At 38.8% G+C, this 20,353-nt stretch overlaps 1 protein-coding gene across 1 annotated transcript in view; it reads right to left on the bottom strand.

Moving 5' to 3' along the window:
* ACSS3 (acyl-CoA synthetase short chain family member 3) overlaps positions 1–20,353 on the bottom strand; it is a 93,117-nt gene that overhangs the window by 60,809 nt on the left and 11,955 nt on the right. Inside the window, exons 3-7 of the mRNA XM_075150535.1 lie at positions 14,129–14,317; positions 8,843–8,977; positions 8,413–8,553; positions 5,971–6,051; positions 5,791–5,886 (exon numbers count right to left, since the gene is read on the bottom strand). Of these exons, the coding sequence (XP_075006636.1) occupies positions 5,791–5,886; positions 5,971–6,051; positions 8,413–8,553; positions 8,843–8,977; positions 14,129–14,317 (642 nt within the window). The remainder of the gene's footprint in view (positions 1–5,790; positions 5,887–5,970; positions 6,052–8,412; positions 8,554–8,842; positions 8,978–14,128; positions 14,318–20,353) is intronic.

The following is a 20,353-nucleotide window of genomic DNA, read 5'->3' as shown; positions in this document are numbered from 1 at the left end:
AGTTAAGTGAGAGCCTACATGACTTAACTCAAGATCTTAAAATCAATCCCCAAATTATTTAACGAACCTTTAGGAGTTCTCACAGATGTATCCATGCTTGCCCTACGTAAACGAACACCACACAGCAAGAACCTGATAAGCATGACCTCTGGGATGAGCAAAAGGTATAGGACAGCTGTGCAGTATGTACACATGTACTACAAAATATCACAAATCCACCCCTGCATCTGGAGTCATTTGCAAATTCAAGTATACAACTATATACTGTTAGTTCTTCTGGATATTTTCATCCATCTATACAAATGTATGTATTTGAATATATGAACTGCGGTAAATTTACTATACTCCCTTTTCCACATAAAGATATAGTTAGTTACTAAGGAATCCTTTCTGCAGAAGAGTCTACCTCATGAGTTTAACATATTCTCTCACTTATCTGCTCCTCTTGAATTCTGCCTTTTTTTCTTTTCCTAGGATTTTGCCCTACTGCTTTTAAACAAACGCCTTCCTCCTTTTTTTTTTAAACTACTTGATTACTTTTAATTTGCAATATCTTAGAAAAAACCTTGCTTCCTAATGGCCTTCAGAACTTGGATGTGCACTAAGAACCAAGCGTCACTCCTGCAATCAGCAAGCTGACGCTAGTCATTGACTCAAAAGCTTTCAGAAGTTCCACAGTGAGCTGGTTTGTAAATTCACAGAAGCAAGTGGATTCCACCAGATTAGTCCATCGGAGACTCTTCAAAAAAGAGCTAAACGAAAGCAATACTCAAACAAATGGCTGATTTTTATTGCCATAGTTGCACTGTAGATATTCTCTGCATCATGTATTTCAATAACGCATTCATTGCAAGCTTTCATGCTGAACACTGGAAGTAAGCAAGTCAGTAAACTTTATGTGGACAGAAGGTACATTGAGATTCAAATTAAGAACGACTATTTGTTTAAGTTTTCTCCAGCTGCTGCAATCATTGGCTGGAAGCATTAAGGCATGTGAGCTTCTCTGTCTTAGCTGTTTAGGTAAAAAAAAACCCTTGTGCTTGTTGTTATCACTTTGTATACTTTAATATTTAACAAAAAATACTTGTTTTGCAAACCTGCTGTTCCACTTCATAGAACAACTTAACACACTACCCACAGTCTTTCCCTGAACAGAAGAAAAAGTTAACACTTTTAAAAGTTAACCACAAAGTTAAAAGTTAACCACAAAGACAAGAACACATTCCAAAACACATTTTTAAGACCTCAAAATTTGCTTTGCTTTTAAACATTGCATTTTGCTTCTTATTTTACATTTTTCTGTTACAAAAACGATAAACAACAGGATATTGTACAAAGCAACATACACAGGTGTCACCTAGGCACAATCTGCTGTTCTATGAGAGATGATCAATCTTCTTCCCACTACATGCACTGGTAAAAAAAAACTTAGTACCATGTGAAATAATAACATGAAACATGAATACAAGCACACGTGGTGTCACAGACTTTGTTTACATAGCAAGTAGCGAGGTGAATTAGAGCAGATTAGTAGATCAAACCATTTAATGCCAATGCTCTTTACCTCTTCCACTAGATGTTATTTGAGGTTTATTTTAGACTAGACTTAGCCTTGTTCATTGGATGACAAATGCAGCTCAAAGTTTTCTGATGGAAAGCTATCCTACAGATCTTTGCTCCCTTGACTGAAGGGAAGCACTTCCTCTTTTAGGAAGAGTCATGCTGTCCCTTTCATCTGTTTCATGCAGATGACAGTAGCATGTCAGTCCACACATCACCAGTAGGCTCCACCATAAAATTTCTGTAAGTCCTATATTCCATATCTCTGGTCACAGAACCAAAACATATGCCAATGCTTTCTTGCCAAGAAGGGACAGGTATGTTCATGATGTCCTCAATGCCAATGAGCATTATGAGAGATGCTGCATACCCCTGCGCCCCACACCATAAAGTACACTCCGACAATGGTGCAGCACAGGCCTAATTTAATTGTGCTTTCACTGAATGCATAATGGAATAGCAATCAACTTGTGGTCATCTGAAAGACACTGGGCTATATGGGACAGACACTGTGTTTCCAATACCTTCCAAATTCAGGGTATCACTTCTAGTCTGAACCATCTGTGAGGACATCTTTGAGACCTTCCTTCAGACTGAAACACTGAGCACAGCTTCTGCAGTATGTGTATGCTCAGTTCCCTGCTCTCTTTGTCATAGGTGGGGCATCCAGCAATGCATTTGTGTCACAACTTTGTCTGCTCCTTCACTGAAGACAGTCACCCATCCACTCAGCAGTCACGAGTGCATGGCGTGGAATGGGAGGAATATCACTGGACATCAATGTCTTTCAATCTGGCAAATGTTACGCAACGATTAAAAGGAACTGGTTCCCAATACTTCTCTCCGTCCTTGGTTTTCCCCTCCTCCACACCTGTGTGCTTCACACACTCTCTTGATGCATTCAATCCATTTGTTTTGGGTAAACCTGGCTAATCCAATCGTTGTCCCAGCCCGCAGTGCCGTTCCCTCTATGACCCTTCCCAAGTGTGACTTGGGGCAGGGGAAGAGATCATATATTGCCAACAACCACTACCTTAACCACTGCATTTCAAAGAAATGTAATCATCCTGAATGGTATTTGTTGTATAAGCAGCTGATTGCAGGCAGGGACAGGATCTGACACCTGGCCAGAAGTACCAGCACCACTACCACCACTGAGTAGGTCCTTTATATGCTGCATTTGAGATAGTGCGGCTGGGTTTTTGTGCAGGAGCCGAGGGGGGCTGTGCTATCAAGGCAAGCCATGTCCACGGCTTATGCGGTTGCCAGGACTTTGCCCGGCACACAGGCAGAGCTGGGACAGGGCAAGTGGACTCTGAGGGAGCTTGTTCCTCCAGAGAACTTCCCTCACAGCTCACGGCCCCTGGGGAATCGTCTCTCAAGGTGTAGCAGCTCTCACAGTCAATCCAGAGACTTACACCACCTTTCCACAGCTCTGTGATCAGTGCCCTAATTCTACCAGAGACCTCCTAAACACAGTCCCACGCTCAATGCATGTATAGGAAAGGAGTACACACGCTTTACTCAGGCGGGCATCCGGACCACCAGTTTACAGTTCCCATTGCCTGCTGTGGCAGAGAGTGGGCCAAGGGGATGTTCCTGCGTGTTGTTTCACAGGGGTCCTCTGCAGGTTGCAGGCATGTAGATGTGTGCAGCAAAGTAGGCATGCTTTTCCCTGGACTCTTCTCCCAGACTGCTGGTCCTGGGACCAAGGGTGTGGATGTCCTCATGAGCAGCAGGCTTGCAGAGTGCTCTCCCCTTCCCTGATCATCTGTTCAAGATCTCTGTGGTAGGGGCACACGCACTGTGCCACCTCTGAAGCATGGTTGTCCCACCTCTTCAAGAAGATGGTTTTCATCTGCTTGAAATGAATGCAGCACCGCTTGTTAGTCCTCTCCCACTTGGCAGCAGGCTTGACATTAGCAACAAGGTGGTGCATCTGCTGGAGAAACTTTTGGGCCTTTTAGAGCACATGCTGTCAAGCTCTGGGTTGCCCCTCGCTCAATATTCTGGGAGGCCAAAGCAACAATTGTCACTATTGCAAACCGCAGCAGTAGGAACGGTGGAATAATTTTAATCATATTATAAGATGTTGTTCATAAACGAGGAACAGCAAAAGAAATAGGGCTGGTGAAGAAGATAGAAGCCAAAGCTTGGAAGAAATAAAGGAGCAGCTGAAAGTCAGAACAAGCAGACATCTGGCGGCCATTAGAAAATATGAAGTCGCACATAGCATTTGGCCCTTTTGCACAGCACAAGAAGTACTTCAGAATAAGGTGGGAACTCTTGACAGTTTTAAAGCTTTCTGTTGGCACATGTACTTTTCATTTGCTCTGGAGAACTTCACAGCAGTGCAGTCCCACTCATTGGATCCTACCCTTTTATCCCAAGTGGCAAAGCTTCTGTCCTAGCTTTCTCTGTAAAGATGTCATTCATACGTCTAAAACCATTCTGTGAGCCAAATCAGTAAGTACGGACAATCAGAGGACTTATTTCAGAACTGCACTGCTGCTGTAATTTCAAATATCATGTACACGCACCCCTAATGACCATTGCTTTTCTGGACTTGAGGATTCTTGACCTGCTTCAAGAGGCGCATTCTGCTTGTGAGAATCTTGCTTACAAGTTTATAGAGTGAACTTTGAGCAGTAAAGTATACTTCTAGCTTCCAAAACAGGATGCAGGAAGCACTAGTCAGTTCTGTAGTGTTTGATGCAGCGGCATCCAAACAATTTTGGAGGCAACCTCCTCCAAAGGATTCAGAAATATATTTACTCAAAATTCAAGCACAATCCCAGTACCAGCTACCCACCAACAGCAGTGTGTAAGTTCATAACAGTGAAGCACATCTCAACCAATACCAACTTAACTGGTTGTGCAAACACCAAAGGATTGTTCTGATAATGCTTGTTCCTGAAAACAGTAACAATCCATTTCTGTTCTAGTATGGTCATCTTCATTTGTATGGTGCATTAGCAGGAAGACGGAGAAAGTTTAATCATAAATACACATTTCCTTATGCAGAACTTCTGCACCTATGATAGTCTGTAAACCAGTATGTTTCCACCATGTCATGCTGACTCCCCTGCTCCACAAACACTGGGTACAGATGGTGCTCTAACAACTGCTATATCCACAATGCCATCAAAGCTTGTTTCATATGCTTTTTCATGCCCTCAGTATTAGTACATTCACTACACTTTTGCAGTTCTTGTATGCGCTGCCATGAGTTACCATTAGATTTCCTTTAACGGTTCACACGTTTCTAATTACCATACAAATCAACAGAGGTGATCAGCATGACACAATGGCAGAGCTAAAACAACTTCTGCCTCTAGGACCGTTGAAAAAGACAGAACAATTACTAGGTGGGTTTCACTCTGCATAGTGTTGGAGAAGCTGGGATATATCCAGACTTCTTTATGTCAGGTGAATCCAGGCAACCGAGTCTCAGCATGCTTAAGAGCTAACAATGTAGTGCTAACAATGTCTTTCACTATCACTGATGGATACTGGATTCACTCCCTGAAGAATAAAGAAGATGGTTCAAGCAACACTGTATCTTCTTGTCTGGCGATGAGAGAATCAACAATAACTTCTGAAAAAATAACAATGTCAGGCAGCGTGATTGCTTTTTTGAGCACCAAAGTTAGGATGTACTGGCCACTCTAATTGGACTGGTCTCCTCTCCACGCCACTGAGTTTCGTCCCTCAAGGAGAAGGACCAAGTCCTGAATGTCATCTGAGTCTTGGCTTCAGCTGCCTTGAGTGGTAGGGGGAGGAAAGAAGAGACAAGTCTCTTTAAGAGTTCTGGCTCCAACCATAGAGCTCCCAATTGCCTCCAACTCAGATCCAGTAAGAATTTGTCATCTCCAGACACGCAAAACACAACATCCTCTCCTAGATCCATAGTAAAGGTAGTGTAATGGCCTGTGGCTGAAGCCTCAGCAACTCTCCACCATCTGCCATTTCTAGGTCTGCTGTTTTGGAGTTCCTTGCCCCACTGACCATCACCAGTCACACAGATGAAGTAGACAAGTTTGAAGGATAGTGAAGTAAGTTTTCCTTACAAATTACTGTAATAGAGAGAAGAGTATAAACACTGAAGATATACACACAATTTAAATATATATGGCATGAAGACTGGACAGGAATAAACAGGATCATCAGAATCATCAACGGGAGGAGATGCTGCCTTTTTAACGGCTGGCTTTTTAGAATGGATCATACCTCATACAAAACTGTAGTATTCCCGTGAAGGAGAGGTCCATAGCAAATGTAGGAATGACCAACAACCCAGCCTAAATCAGAAGCTGCCCACCACACCTAAAATGAAATAAAAGCATAAATCTAGTGGGGAGTTTTTAAGAGGAATTCAAAAAAACTTACATGACATTTAAACAGAATTACCTCACCAGGTTTGAGTCCATATACACCTGACATTGTCCAGTTCAGCATAACTGCATAGCCACCTGTTGGTCTGACAACACCCTAAATGAGAAAATTTGAATATTTAAGATCATTTGAAGGATGCAATGATATTCCTGTCTTCAATGAAATTTGGGGGGGGTTTAGCAGTAATAAACTTAAAAGTTGTTTAATTCCAATACTCCTCACTTAAGAAAAGGATCTGTTCCCACAAGTACATGCTTGTGCTAGTGTTCCCACTGAAGAATTTTGGAAAACAAACAACAAACAAACATACAATAAAACAAACAAAAAAAAACACCTCAAGCCCTAGATGACAATAGTTATCAGAAGATAACAAACACTAGAATTATCTCATTAAAATTGGATATACAAATATTTAGTCAACATATGCTAATGCAACAAAATAATGCAACAAAAAATAAGAGATTGAGTATTTACCTCACTTAAACCATCTAAATGCTAAGCATGTTTCACACACATTGTCTAGTCTATCATCACTGGAAAAGAAGATCACTGTGGAGTAGCCGATGGCTAAAATAACTGGGGTGAATTACTCCCTGAAATGTACCCCTCCTTCTGCACCGACTCTTTTTAAAGATGTCAGAAAATTGGCTTAAACCAGATGTCTATTTTTGAAAGGTTTAATATCTAGCCTGAAGCATACATATAAATGCAAAATGAAGAACAACCCAGTCCTACTCTAAAAGAGGGATTCGAAAATTAGAACGAGAGAGTATCAATAGCATCGTGCACCTTGGTAAGCCAAAAACGGCGCTGGAACACCATTAATAAGAAAAATTTTGAAATATTTTGTAATATTTGTATGTTTAATATACATTTCATCATCTTGTAGTACACTGTTTCTAGAAGACAGAATTAAGTAAACTATGTCCCTGATGTCCTGAACTAAAATTCAGGTGAGATTCATCTGACCAAACAAATGTCTACAGCGCAGACATTACAATGCAGCTATCTGTCTGTGCTAGGCACGGTACCTTTTCTTTTTGTAGTTAATAGAATGAAATAGGCACTTTCAGGCCTCGTCCAAGAAAGGAGGGGCAGTAGAGACATATTAACTCATTAAAATGGAGATTGCCACAGCAAAGAATGGTTAACTAACACTTCACAAATTTCAGAAAGCAGAGTGCCTTTGTGTAGTCTCAGCTTCTAACTTAGTCCCTGCTCTAAGATTAACAAAAGTTTTGTTATGAAGGTCATAAGTAAGTAATTTTACCTGCATGACCATTTAAAAGCAAGTTCCTTAAATGAATAAAAAAGTTATTTTATTCATCAAGTTACTCATTAGTGCTAGTCGACACTTTCCCTCTTATGAGGGTGATTCATTCAAGGTGTCTATATTTTTCTCTGGAGAGCCAATACAGTGAAGCAAACTTCTGAGAAATTTGTCTCCGAGATACTATATTTTGAAACTAACAATCAAGGAAAATACCTGTTGTAACAAAGGATCTTGGACCTTTTGACAATATAATTAAATGATACATATGTTGCTTTAAAGTGCCCATGTTCAAGGCAAAAGCAGAAGACATTTTTCTCAGCAAAATTGTGCTTGTTTTCCCTTACCTCTCCCTAGATTCTGAACTTTATAGGCCACATCATTAAATAACTTTCTAGTAGTAGTCTAAGCACTACCATACCCAGCGATGTGTGATACTGCCTCTGAATTTGTAGTGGTAAAACCACCGCCAGAAAATTATACTTAGCTTGTCTTCTACACTTTAAAAGAGAACTGTAAGTACCAAGCAAACACTCAAGAGTTTGCTTTTAAAATAAGATCTTTTAAAAATAGATCATTAAGACTAATTGACATTTGAAAGCAAACATTTTCAAAGAATGCCGCATGTCAGTTTTCACCTACTCAATCTAAACTTTCATTTTCATGGGAATTATGTTCTCAGAACTGTTCAGTAACACAAGCCTTCAGAACATGCTTAAATCCATTTAATCTGTAATGTCATTCATTACATCTTATCTATGGGAAGATTAGCTAATATGTAAATAATGAATAAGCAAAGACTATTCAGCAATATATGCTATCACACAAGTACTATATTAACTAATCTTGCCATTAAGTGACTATACTACACTTAAACAGTTAAAACACAGAAGATATTAATGGATAAAAGACATTGTGCTGTCCTCAAAAGTTTATACTGCACAAACATTTTGAAGTAAATGCAGTTTATTTTACTACTATTTAAATAAACAAACATGATTTATTCTTAGACACTGACTTTAAAGTAGTGAAATGCGAATAAATGAGATTAAACCATTTCTAGCAATGCTTATCATTTATAGCACTGAGCACTGGCAAACATTTTCAACCTTCTTAATTAAATATTTTCTCAAGTGGAACTGCAAATACGTTGGTCACAGACGCTTAGACTACAGATAGTCCTTTACCTTGGGCAAGCCTGTTGTTCCAGATGTATACAGAATATAAAGTGGATGGTCTGAGGGAACAGAGACACATTTATAACATTGTGCTTTTGCAAGCTCTTCTTCCCAGTCAAGATCGCGACCTGGGGTAAAAGGAACATGGCCCTGCCCATTGAAAAATAGAGAAGTGTCAAAAGAAAAACAGACAGAATAAATGGAAGTAGGTCAAAAAACATGTACTATTCCATTTTCTGTACAATACTATTCATAGTAATCTCTCTGCTGCATTAGTTCTATTTACTATTTAAATCTTATGAATATAAAATTCCCCCATAAAATTCAAAACCAAACTACAAACAGATACACCAAAAATTTTACTTGTAAAAGAGAAAAGGCACGTGCATTACATACACATCTGAAAGTTAACATAAAGGCACAACAACTGTACACCCACCAAATTCGGTCGCTTGTAAATGAGAACTTTATCGGGTTTGCTCTGTACCCTTGCCAGTGCTCCTTCTAGGAGGGACATGTATTCCACTTTTCTTTTCGGTTCTACCCCAAAACTTGCTGTTACAATGAGTTTGGGCTAAAATAAAGAAGTTAGATTGTTAGTATATACATTTGCAATATATTTTATATATGTAACCTAATAATATGTTTTCTGTGAAATTCTTTGGTTAATGACACTCAATGTATAAAATCTATCTTCACATAATTAGAAACAGCGGTTTAGATTAGTTTTCTAAGGAAATCAAGCTTGTGTGATCTTGCTGTCCATGCATCTGTTTTTTGTTCAGGAGCACATTAACAACTTCTGACACTCTTCACCATTTTCAACCAAATTTGAGTAAGAAAACAACAGTATTAAGTTCTTGTAAGTTGCACAAAAATTAACGAACACAGAGAAAAACCCATCTCCATCTTAGCCCCTCCATTAAGGAAAAGTGGTACAGTGATGTCAACAATTATCTGTCCTGTTTAGCCTGATTTCTAATTATCTGCCTGCACACAATGGCGTATTTCAAAACTAGCTATAGCACTTTGCTGGCTCTTTTCCAGCCTGCAATTAAATGGCACAGGAGGGAAAATAGAGGAAAGAGGAAAAAGAAGGCAAACAAGAGATGACAGGAAACTAGAAATACAGGAAAAGAATAAGCTGAAGTCATAAGGCTCATGTGGGAAGTAAAGCTAGAGTCTTTCAAGGGATGGTTGCAGGACTCGGGATGCAAACCACTAAAAATCAGATTTCTGGGGTTTTTTAGAATAATTTCTATTTCCAAATGTCGATTTAGCATCTTTGTCATTAAATTAACCTCAGGTTTTATGTAAGATTTCCTAAGTCAAGAAATCTGCATACAAACTATCTTGACTTAGGTCCCAAGATCAGTATTTTTATTTCTTGTATTTCAGGAAATAAAAGGTAGCACCAAAGAAACTATGTGTTAGAACACATATTAATTGGAGATGAATGAGTCTTCAATCTCCCTGCTTTTGGAGTTTTAGAAGTATATTTATCTTATGCCCCTCAGTTTGATCAAATTAGTTTACTAATTGTATGCATCAGCAGAAATCTCATTAAGTAGGCACAAACCACAATGCCACAGTAAGGCTGCATTAAACTCAGCACAGAAAGCACAGATTAAATGGTTTTCTTGTGCAATAATAAAATGTTTCCTGTCCAAATCTGCCATTCAGGGAAGTTTGCTAATTAGTTTGTATTCAAAATAAAGATTTCAGATGAGCTTTAAAATTTCAGCATCTGCCATCTTTCTCTTTTGGGATGCACTGATTTTATTAAAAGATGACACAATACAATGCAGATAAACTGAAAATTCATCTGGAGGCTACCCTGAAATTAGACTGTAATTAATGTAAGATATTAACACAGTTCTATTCAACTGTTAAGATGAAAGACTGTTGTCAATGCCAAGTTTACAGTCATTTGTAAATAGTGCTGCCTGCTCATCAACTACTTTGTATGCAGTAAGGAAATCTAAAAATAACCAATACTAAACTGGCTAAGGTGATGTATTTCCCAAGTGCGAGTTACTACTTGGAAGCATCATGGATCACTCTGTGCAAATCAAAGCTCCATTACTGGCTTTAACTGCTATTTTCTAGTGTTTTACCTCTCTGCCTACTGACATTACTTTCCCTGCATCTCTGCTCCCATATTGCTTTTATACACCTATTTCCCACCTCTTCTGTGGCTCCATGTAGTCCTGCACAATAAGATTAGATAAAAATATAACTAGTTTGAAGGAAAACCAGGAAAGTTCAAAGGTTTGCTGGTGAAAGAATGCCAGCGATAGTGAGCTGTAGAAAAAAAAAAAAAACAAAAAGAAGTAGAAATGAGATAAAGCAAGGCCTGATAGTACCAGACCAACAATTTTACTCTGTTGTAAAGACACCTCCTACAAATTCTTCTATAGTCTCTAATGGCATATAAGGCAAAGTTTAGAAAAAGCAATAAATACATTTTATTGGGCCAACTAATAAAGCTACAAAAAGCCCAAACTGAAAACCAGCTACCTTTGCGGCACAAAATGCCAGGAGTGTCACGAAGAGGTTTACAGCGAGATCCAGCACTCAGGCCCTCACTATTCAACAGAAAGCTCTTTTCAATTTGTGCTACATCCACACATCTGATCACAAACCTATGCTCGAACTTACTGTTGTGCCTCCCTCCTCCTTAAAAAAAGTGACACGCATTTTAAAGAAATCCAGTGCTTGTGCAGTCATTACATAGTTCTGCCACACCTGCTGGTACTGCTCCAGCTTTGTGGTTAGATGATCCATGTCAGATTGCCATACACATTTAGTCCTGCCAGATATTATACAGTGCTTTAAAGAAAGATACCCGAATCATACCATACAAGTAGTTAAAAATAAAATGCAAGTTACTGCCTTCTAATCTACAATACATATTCCAAAAATAAACAGTGCTTCAAGAGAAGACAAGACAGGGCTGCAACTATTATAAGGCGATTGTGCATCTTTTGTATCAGCAGCTGAGCTTGCTGCCTAATCACTCAAAAGGTTGGATCATCTTATGATGAGAAGTAGGGGTACCCATTCATAGCCATACCTGTGCTCAGGAACTATGTCTTATTCAGAACAAACTATTACAAAATATTAGCTCATTTTTTTCAAGGAAACTTTATTAAAATCTCCAAATGTGTCAACTGTAAATAAGTGAGGAATACAGTATTTCTGGAATGGAAGATAGTAACAGTTTTAAATAACTTGGGTCTCTCCTACGCTTTGTATTTCAAAGAATTGTTGTTCAATTGCAAATCATAATACTGCTTTAGTGAAGCATTTTCAAAAATTACATGTCTGAAAAACTCCATTACTTGCATTTTATTTTGCTGGGTTTGGACTTAAAATATAAAAAGCCCTCTGGAATTGCTATATAATTATTGTGATTCAAAAAACATGAGAAAATTTGGTTGTTGAAGGCATAAGAACAACCCTATCAAATAGGCATATAAGCATATTGTTCTTAAGTATCCTTCTCAGTTTTCCTAGTTTACTAAGATTAAGTGCTTAAACAGATGTCATGTTAATTTCTCAAAATATAGTTAATGTCCTTCAAAAATATCTATTGTTTCGATATTGCAAACTATATATTCCCAGATTCAGGTGAAAAGAAAGACAAGAAATGCCTGTTCTTATGCTCTGTATCACTTCATCACAATTCACCGCAGAATGTAACTGCCAATACCTGACAAGAGTAAAAATTATCAGCTGCAGGACTTTGCAGCATTCCCAGACCTATTTAAAATTCAAGATAAATTAAGGTAAGCTGGTAAAGTATATGTACCTTTTCATAGCCACTAGAAAGTGCTTGTTATTTCTTTCACTTAGATCTTCCAATAAAATGTGAATTTTGACCTTTCTTCCACAAAAGCATCTCACAGCCAGCTTTCCATTCCACATCTTTAACTCTTTCTAATGAATCTTACCAACATTAGGTCCTGTATTGCAGCATCTAAACCAATTCGCATAAAAGCCTAATAGAAAGGTTAGCGTGTTTTGAGACTGCTTCAATTAACTTCTGAGTTCAGCAGAATACATCTATCACAGCTACTTATATACATATCTTAAAAATAATCTCAGTAGTGTGCAATTCACTTATCAAGAAAGCTTTACAGTATTGCAAAATTGGGGCATGCTTTGAAATTTAGATTGAGGATGCGCTTCTCCTCTTTACTTACACTTCATTACGCATCAGAAGATAGACCAAAAATGATCCAAAAATTTAGATGTGCCTTTTAAAGAAAAAAGAAAAAGGCAATGTAAATTAGGATTTAATCCATGGCCTGCAGCTAGTAATTCTATAGCTAACCCTGCAAAAGATGTGCTGTGTGACCCTGGGTAAATCACTTAAACTTATCTCTGTTTTCTTTTCAATGCACGAAGCAAGGATTATGGTTACTGTGCTGTCTCTCTTTGTTCCTCAGAGAAAGTCCATTGGGATTAATTAGTTAATATTTGCAAAATACTCTAAAAGTAAACATGCTAGATGATTCATACTGAAGCAACTTCCATTTTAAAAGTCTATCATTTTTTGTTCTACATTATTTTTCCCTAATCAAAAGCTTCCGTGAGTTAAAATTAATTTTTACAGCTCGTTGAAATAGTGAGGGAGTGGGAAGAAAGACAGGGAAAACTATGGAGCTGTCGTTAGTCTTCACCCAGCTCTTTTTCACAATTCCAACAAACCATTTCAGCTGTTTTATTAACTTCTGCTTTGTTAAAACATCAAGAGGGAGGAGGGGGAATGCATTCAACTTTCTACTTACAAATGTACATAAAATTCAAGCCCTGGGGATCCGAAAAGCACTTCTGAACACAAAAATCTAAGTAAAAGTTCCAGAAATCCTGTGGACTTTACCCTGCATAATGTTTTGGCTTATAAGTCTAACCAACGTGATTCAGTGATAGATGGCCACTACAGACGGTCTGAATGATCCACGTGACTGATCAAGATGACGAAGACTTTTGTCTTGCTCACTGGTAGAAAACACGAACAGAAACTTCCAGTACAAACATTGTTAGCTGGTTTGAAACTAATGCATACACAAGCTACTAATGTGCACATATAAGCTACTAAGTAGGTTATTAAAGTACTACTTGCATTTTTACTTACAAAGACTTACATAATGCTTCATAAACAAGTTCAACTTGTGCCAAACATGGAAGCCTTTAAAGCATTCACCTCTATTAATTATGTTCTCTGCAGAGTCACTTAAGACAACTGGTTCCCTTGCCGCCTTGATTCATGTACAAATTAGATGAAGTAGCCATAGAGCTGAAAAATGTACTACCTAATATTTATAAACATCAAGTAAACCAATGAAGTCATTTAGGGTTGGCAGCATTTTCCTCATACACTTGAGGAAAATGCTGGGTGAAAAGCCAATTTTAAGGTGAGGCTTTGTAGACAAAGACTGACAAATGGGAGAAGAAAGTATGCTCTAAACAGACAGCAGCGTGTTAAACTCATGCTTTTTTAAAAGAGGTCAAAATTTGTATCTCAGTGTCTGCTATAAAAGTATCACCCTCAGCACAGATGTAGTACTTTGTTCACATTTCAATGTTAGGTATTATAAACAAATTGAGTCTGCGTGCCACACAAAGAAATGTTATCCTCTCTGGAAAAGAAGGTTTTTGACATTGATTTATATGAATAACTAATGCAATGGAGTTTGTTGTTCCAAATATGTATTACCTTTGCATGATCAATGCGAACAGAAAGTTCTTTAGATGCAAATCCACCAAAAATCAGGCTATGGATGGCTCCTATTCTTGCACAAGCCAGCATACAGTACACTGTCTGTGGAATCATGGGCATGTAGATGACCACACGATCTGCTTTCTTCACACCATGTCTGACCATGACATCAGCTAACTTGGAGACCTGTACTGACAAAACATCCACAACATATTAAAAGTTTTTCCAGATCTGCTGTTGCTCCATAAAAAACAACTTTCACACAATCAACAGACACAGGACATTATGGAGACAAGCCAGTATGATACAGAAAGTAGATGAACAATGCAATCCAGGTTCAATAAATTTAGGACAATTTCCTTTTTGCAAAAAACACTGTAATACATCTCTTTTTTGTAAAATGAGAATGGACTAATGCTAATTATTTTACACATTAGAGAAAAAAATCAATAGCAATGTTTTACAAAATTTTAAATGACACTCTAACCATTCTTTCTTTTATCCAGATAACTGCTTGTATTTCTCAATTCTAGCTTTTAAGAATGGATGTAAACAGGGCATTTCATAATGCAAATTCTGTCCTAACTAGCTAAGTTTGAAACATAGATCAATATGTAGTAATATTTTCTCTACTACAGTGTTGTAAACTTCTCAGAACCCAAGACAAAAAAATCTTATCCCCTGAACCAAATGTAAATTCAGAGAAATACATTTAGACTTAAGAAATCATTTTTCTTCTCACTTTCAGATTTTCATTTTTGGTATGCAGAAGCCTGAAGACAGACTGTGCGTGGCAGCAAAGGACTGGAACTCAAGAGATGTTCAGCAGCAACGGCAGCCATCTGTATCACCATAAGAAAATACTTATTATCTCGACAGAGTATAGTATTCTGTCACAAAAGTAGTATTGAATATTTCATTAGTACACCAGGACGGACAACTTACCACACAGTAAGTTCTGTTAGAGTGAGCATGGGAGCCTGTGACAAGCACTGTGCACTTGTCCCGTCCTGCTTGTTGCGGCATGGAAATGTGGTATCTTCTGAAGGAAAAGCAAAGCACTAAGACCCCAAGAGCAATTGAATGAACTCAGCTGTCAAGAGGTTTCTCGAATTCCAGAGGCTGACAGTTGTGTAACACTCAGTACCTAAACCTGCTCACTGCGTTTACATTTTTCAATTAGACATCAGTGTGTAGAGATGTGTAAGTAATAGAGGTAAAACTGCACGTAACTGTGCACAAAATATAGGCTAATAGGTTAACAGGAAAAACTGTAGACTAAGAAGAAACAAAGTTGACTAATAAGCTAATAGGAAACAGGATGGAAATAGAACCATCCCAGGAAGTCGTAAACTGGAATACTCCATAAGCATGGTTACACGCCAGTCAGACGTAACAGGAACAGTTTTGCTTGCAATAGTTTTACATTAGTGATAAGACTAAAAAATTAAATTCTATAGGAAGTTCTCGGGATATCTGAAAACATATAAATCTCAGTCCAGAACAAAGGAGTTGCTCTGTCTTACAGGGGAACTCTTCTTACCTTCTGTAGTAAAACTCTTCTTTAAGAGGTTGCCATTCACTAGAAAATACTACAATAAACTTAAGAAGTTTAAACATTCTAATTTCTTTCACTATCAGTGTAACATGACTCTACTCATATATGAATTCCTCACATCTTACCTGTACTGCATTATTCCTTATTTATTCATTATATCACATAGATAAGGTTTCAAGTAAAATTTAGTTTCATGACTCTTTTCTTTAGGTACTATCAGACTGGAGAGAAAGGAAAGGGGAGACAAACTCCTGAAAGCAGCAGGGGGATGTTGCCTGTAGAATAGAAAATACCCAAGCTTCTGAAGCACTGAGATATGTTTTCAGTGACCCAGCAAATAATGCAAGCAATGGGAGCAGCCTAGGCCAATAATACATATTGTGCAAGCAGGACAGGAGGGAAGGACCCTCTTTTTCAAGGATGAGCTACTCAGGAGGGTAGATTTTCTTTGAAATGTTTTACTTTCATTTGTATTATTCATCAAATTTGAGTTTTCTCTATTTAAAGAGTTACCTTATTCCAGTTTAATATTTCAAATTCTAGTACCACTGTTACTTTCCAAGATTTGTAGGCATTAGGCTCTTTCTTTTACAGTCATATTCAAGAAAACTTGGGGCAATTACATCCAATCCTAGAAGCCTATCTGATACATGTACTGAAGAGGATAATATAGCATTACTCACTGCTTCTCTCAGTGGGAACACATGTTCTGACTTTCAGCAACCTGAGACAGTAACATCCAGAAGCTCCAGATGCATCTGACCCTGTTTGCATTAAATACACAGCTCATCCACAAACTATGCATATTTCTACACTTCTGCCCGAGGATTTAAGAAAATTCAAACATAGAAGCCCCAAGCATGCATGCTTGCATCAGAAGGTAACAGCATAGCTTCCATTTTTTATAAACATTGCATAAATCCCTGCTGTTATTTTCAGCTGCAAGAAAGAATGTGTTTATAGGGCAAAGACATCACCATACCAAGCTGAAAACTCACACAAACTAAGTTACGTATATGATTTATTTGTAACAGACCTCTTATATTAAATGTTACTGCTTATCAAAAGAAAATATCTTTAATTCTAGACCTATTAATACCTATCTATACTCTATGAAACTGATATATCAAAACACAACAAAAATCAACAAGGCCTGGACATGTACACAACTAGAATTTATTGCTATACCTCCGGCATTTACAGTCATTTCTAGATAGGATTGGTGAAAGTAACTGTAAGTAAGGATAACAACTCTACTTCCAAAGGTAAATTCCTTTTCTCTGTTTCCTACCATGAAAACATTAAAATCTGCAAATTCATCATAACACAGAGCTAATATCACCTTATCTCAAAGAACTGAGAAAACTTATCCTTATCTTTGCTGCTTCTGCGACTCTCAAGCAGAGTGTTGACAAAAAGGCCAGAGGCAATGAAAACAATATTTAATAGGTGATTTTATACTCAGTGTAAGTGTGGATAGTAGGTGATATGCAGTTAAACAATGGACAAGTATTATTATTCATTATTATTATTATTTTATAATTATTAATGATGATGGAAAAGGCAATGTTTGCCTGCTAAAGGAAAAAGGCATCATTTAAAGTTCATAATTAGTAATTTTGTAATAGAAGACTCCCAGTGCCTGTATACAAGCTACATAACTTTGGTACACGGCTGTAGGAGGGAGACAGTGAAGAAATCTGCATGTACTTATGTCATTTTTATTGAAACCTATCATGGGTAAATTGTAAAGCAGACTATATGTAGCATGCTGCAGACAGGAACCACGTCTCCCATGCAAACCCAGTAATCACTTGCCTGCACTTAACCTTCCCACCCTAGAGAGTTTAATGTCACCGAAGACACTAACCCAATACAATACATGGGTATCTATGATTTTCCTTGTGCTCTTTCCCTCACCCTTCTGACAGCCAGGGAGCATTTGGACTACACAATATATAATAAAACACTGTCTCTATCTGCATCTATTTGGAGACTAGGGAACATCATAAAGCAGGTTTACATTGCCCTAAAGATTGATGTGGAAACCCTGAAATATCCAAGCAATAACTCTTTCTAAAAAGGGAGGGGGAAGAGTGAGTAGTGACATTTCATTAAACTGTTAAAAGCCATGAAACCTTCCACTTTGTTACAGTGTGTTGTCGTTTATGGTTTACATTAAGACAGCATACTTTATCACTCAAGATTTTACAGTTGCTATTTGCCTACCAGCATGCTATTTCTCCGCTTTCCTTCAAGTTTAAGATTGCTCTATCACTTTAATGTATTTGACTCTTCAGTAATAAAATCACTTGAGACCAATTGATATAATAAGAAACTCATGCAGGCTTTCAGCTTTGAAGATCTGGGCTTAAATTACACTTCTACCAAATGCAAGCCGCCAGTGAGCATGGCTTTATTTTTACCCAGCCACCAAACAAATACTACATCTGTGTTAGCAGTTCAGGTTTGGAGAAGTACTGCAGTTCTGAAGTAAATCACCTGGCTGTCCCCAGTAGTTACAAAAAGCAGTTTTGGTGCATGCCAGAAGAATTCTTCTTAGAAGATACTAAAACAGAAATTCCACTCCAAATGCTCAAAAGAGGAATTTCAAACCTTCCTGGGTTGAACAATGACTGGGTCAATATAAGCTAAACACAAAAGAATTCTTCAAATACCGAGAGCTCCTGAAATATCCTGAAGTGCATTTCATGATGTAAAAAGAGCCATGTCACATACGCATTCCTCTAAACCAAAGGCAGCAAGTTGCCTTATGCTCTTCAGCTTCTCCACTGTGTCATTTCTCCAAGGCTACTAAAGAAAGTACTCCTTGCTGCTTTCCCCCGCCCCTTGATTAGCCTCTTCACTCTTCTGTTACTCTTCTTAAGGATTGTTTCCTCCTTTTCCTACTGCTGCAAAAGCTTCTCCAGCAGATGCACCACCCTGTTGCTAATGTCAAGCCTGCTGCCAAGTGGGGAGAGGACTGACAAGTGGTGCTGCATTAATTTCAAATAGATGAAGACCATGTTCTTGATGAGGTGGCAAAACCATGCTTCAGAGGTGGCACAGTGCGTGTGCCCCTACCACAGAGATCTTGAACAGATCTTCAGGGGAGGGGGAGCACTCCACCAAGCCCACTGCTCATCCACAGACATCCAAGGACATCCATGCCCTTGGTCCCAGGACCAGCAGTCCTGGAACATGGTCTAGGGAAGAGCATGGCAATGGTGCTGCACACGTCTACATGCTGCAACTCCCAGAGGGTCCCCGCAAGACAACACGCAGGAACATCCCCTTGGCCCACTCTCTGCCATGGCAGGCAATGGGAACTGTAAACTGGTGGTCCGGATGCCCGCCTGAGTAAAGCGTGTGTACTCCTTTCCTATACATGTATTGAGCGTGGGACTGTGTTTAGGAGGTCTCTGGTAGAATTAGGGCACTGATCACAGAGCTGTGGAAAGGTGGTGTAAGTCTCTGGATTGACTGTGAGAGCTGCTACACCTTGAGAGATGATTCCCCAGGGGCCGTGAGCTGTGAGGGAAGTTCTCTGGAGGAACAAGCTCCCTCAGAGACCACTTGCCCTGTCCCAGCTCTGCCTGTGTGCCGGGCAAAGTCCTGGCAACCGCATAAGCCGTGGACATGGCCTGCCTTGATAGCACAGCCCCCCTCGGCTCCTGCACAAAAACCCAGCCGCACTATCTCAAATGCAGCATATAAAGGACCTACTCAGTGGTGGTAGTGGTGCAAGTACACTCTTCCACAAATAACAAGAAAAAATATAGATCAGGATGATTTCTATTTCTTTCTCATACAGCCAGACAGCTACTGGGATTGCGGTTAGTTCCAGTAATTTCTCCCTCCTTCTTTCAGATGCCAAGAAGTTCTTTGAATTGGGAGGAAGCTGGGGATTTTTGGGAAGGGCCATTTTCCTTTCTAGTTTGGGAGATCGGCTGTGGACTGTGTGTCTCCAAGGAGGGACTGGGATGAGATGAGGATTCTGTAATACTTAACAGCTTGGCATGGATTTAATGTTTGATCAGAAGCGATGCCATGGCTTTCACTCCGCAGAAGAGATGGGTTTCAGACAACCATTTCCCTCAGAAGGAATTTCTGGTACTTGTGAAGGGTAACCCATAGTGTTCTGCACAACTCCTACAGCATCTCTGTTCCCCTAAAAGGCAACATCCACTCGGAGTGGAAACAGAAATCAAGCAGCAGTAAGACAGATGAAGGGTGAACATGGCACTTCCTAAAGAAATCCCCAAGTCAAGGAAGCAAAGATTTGTGGGACAGCTATGTTCAGATGGCTTTGAAGTGAGCTATGGGACATTTGGTTCAAAGGGTGAAACTAAACCTAGTCCAAAGTAAAACTCACAAACCACATATAGTGGAAATGTGAGGAGCCTCAGCAGTTAATTCAGCATGGCTTTGCTTCACTCATCTACCCAAGCGGCACCAAATTAAACATTACTGTAGGCATCGCTGATGTTGACATGCTGCAGTGTAACTATCTTCAGTCAGGGGAGATCAAGTTCAGCTGCTTCTTCAGACTTTTACAGTGTCATTTGAAAGTCTTTTGTGTGGAATGTGAAAAACCCAAGATGTTTGGGTTTGTAAATTCCTGATTAGTCTCATCCTTTAAAGAATACTAATATTGATATTTT

This window comes from Calonectris borealis, chromosome 1, assembly GCF_964195595.1.
Source record: "Calonectris borealis chromosome 1, bCalBor7.hap1.2, whole genome shotgun sequence".
Lineage (NCBI taxonomy): Eukaryota > Metazoa > Chordata > Aves > Procellariiformes > Procellariidae > Calonectris > Calonectris borealis.
This window is presented reverse-complemented; position numbering and strand designations above follow the sequence as displayed.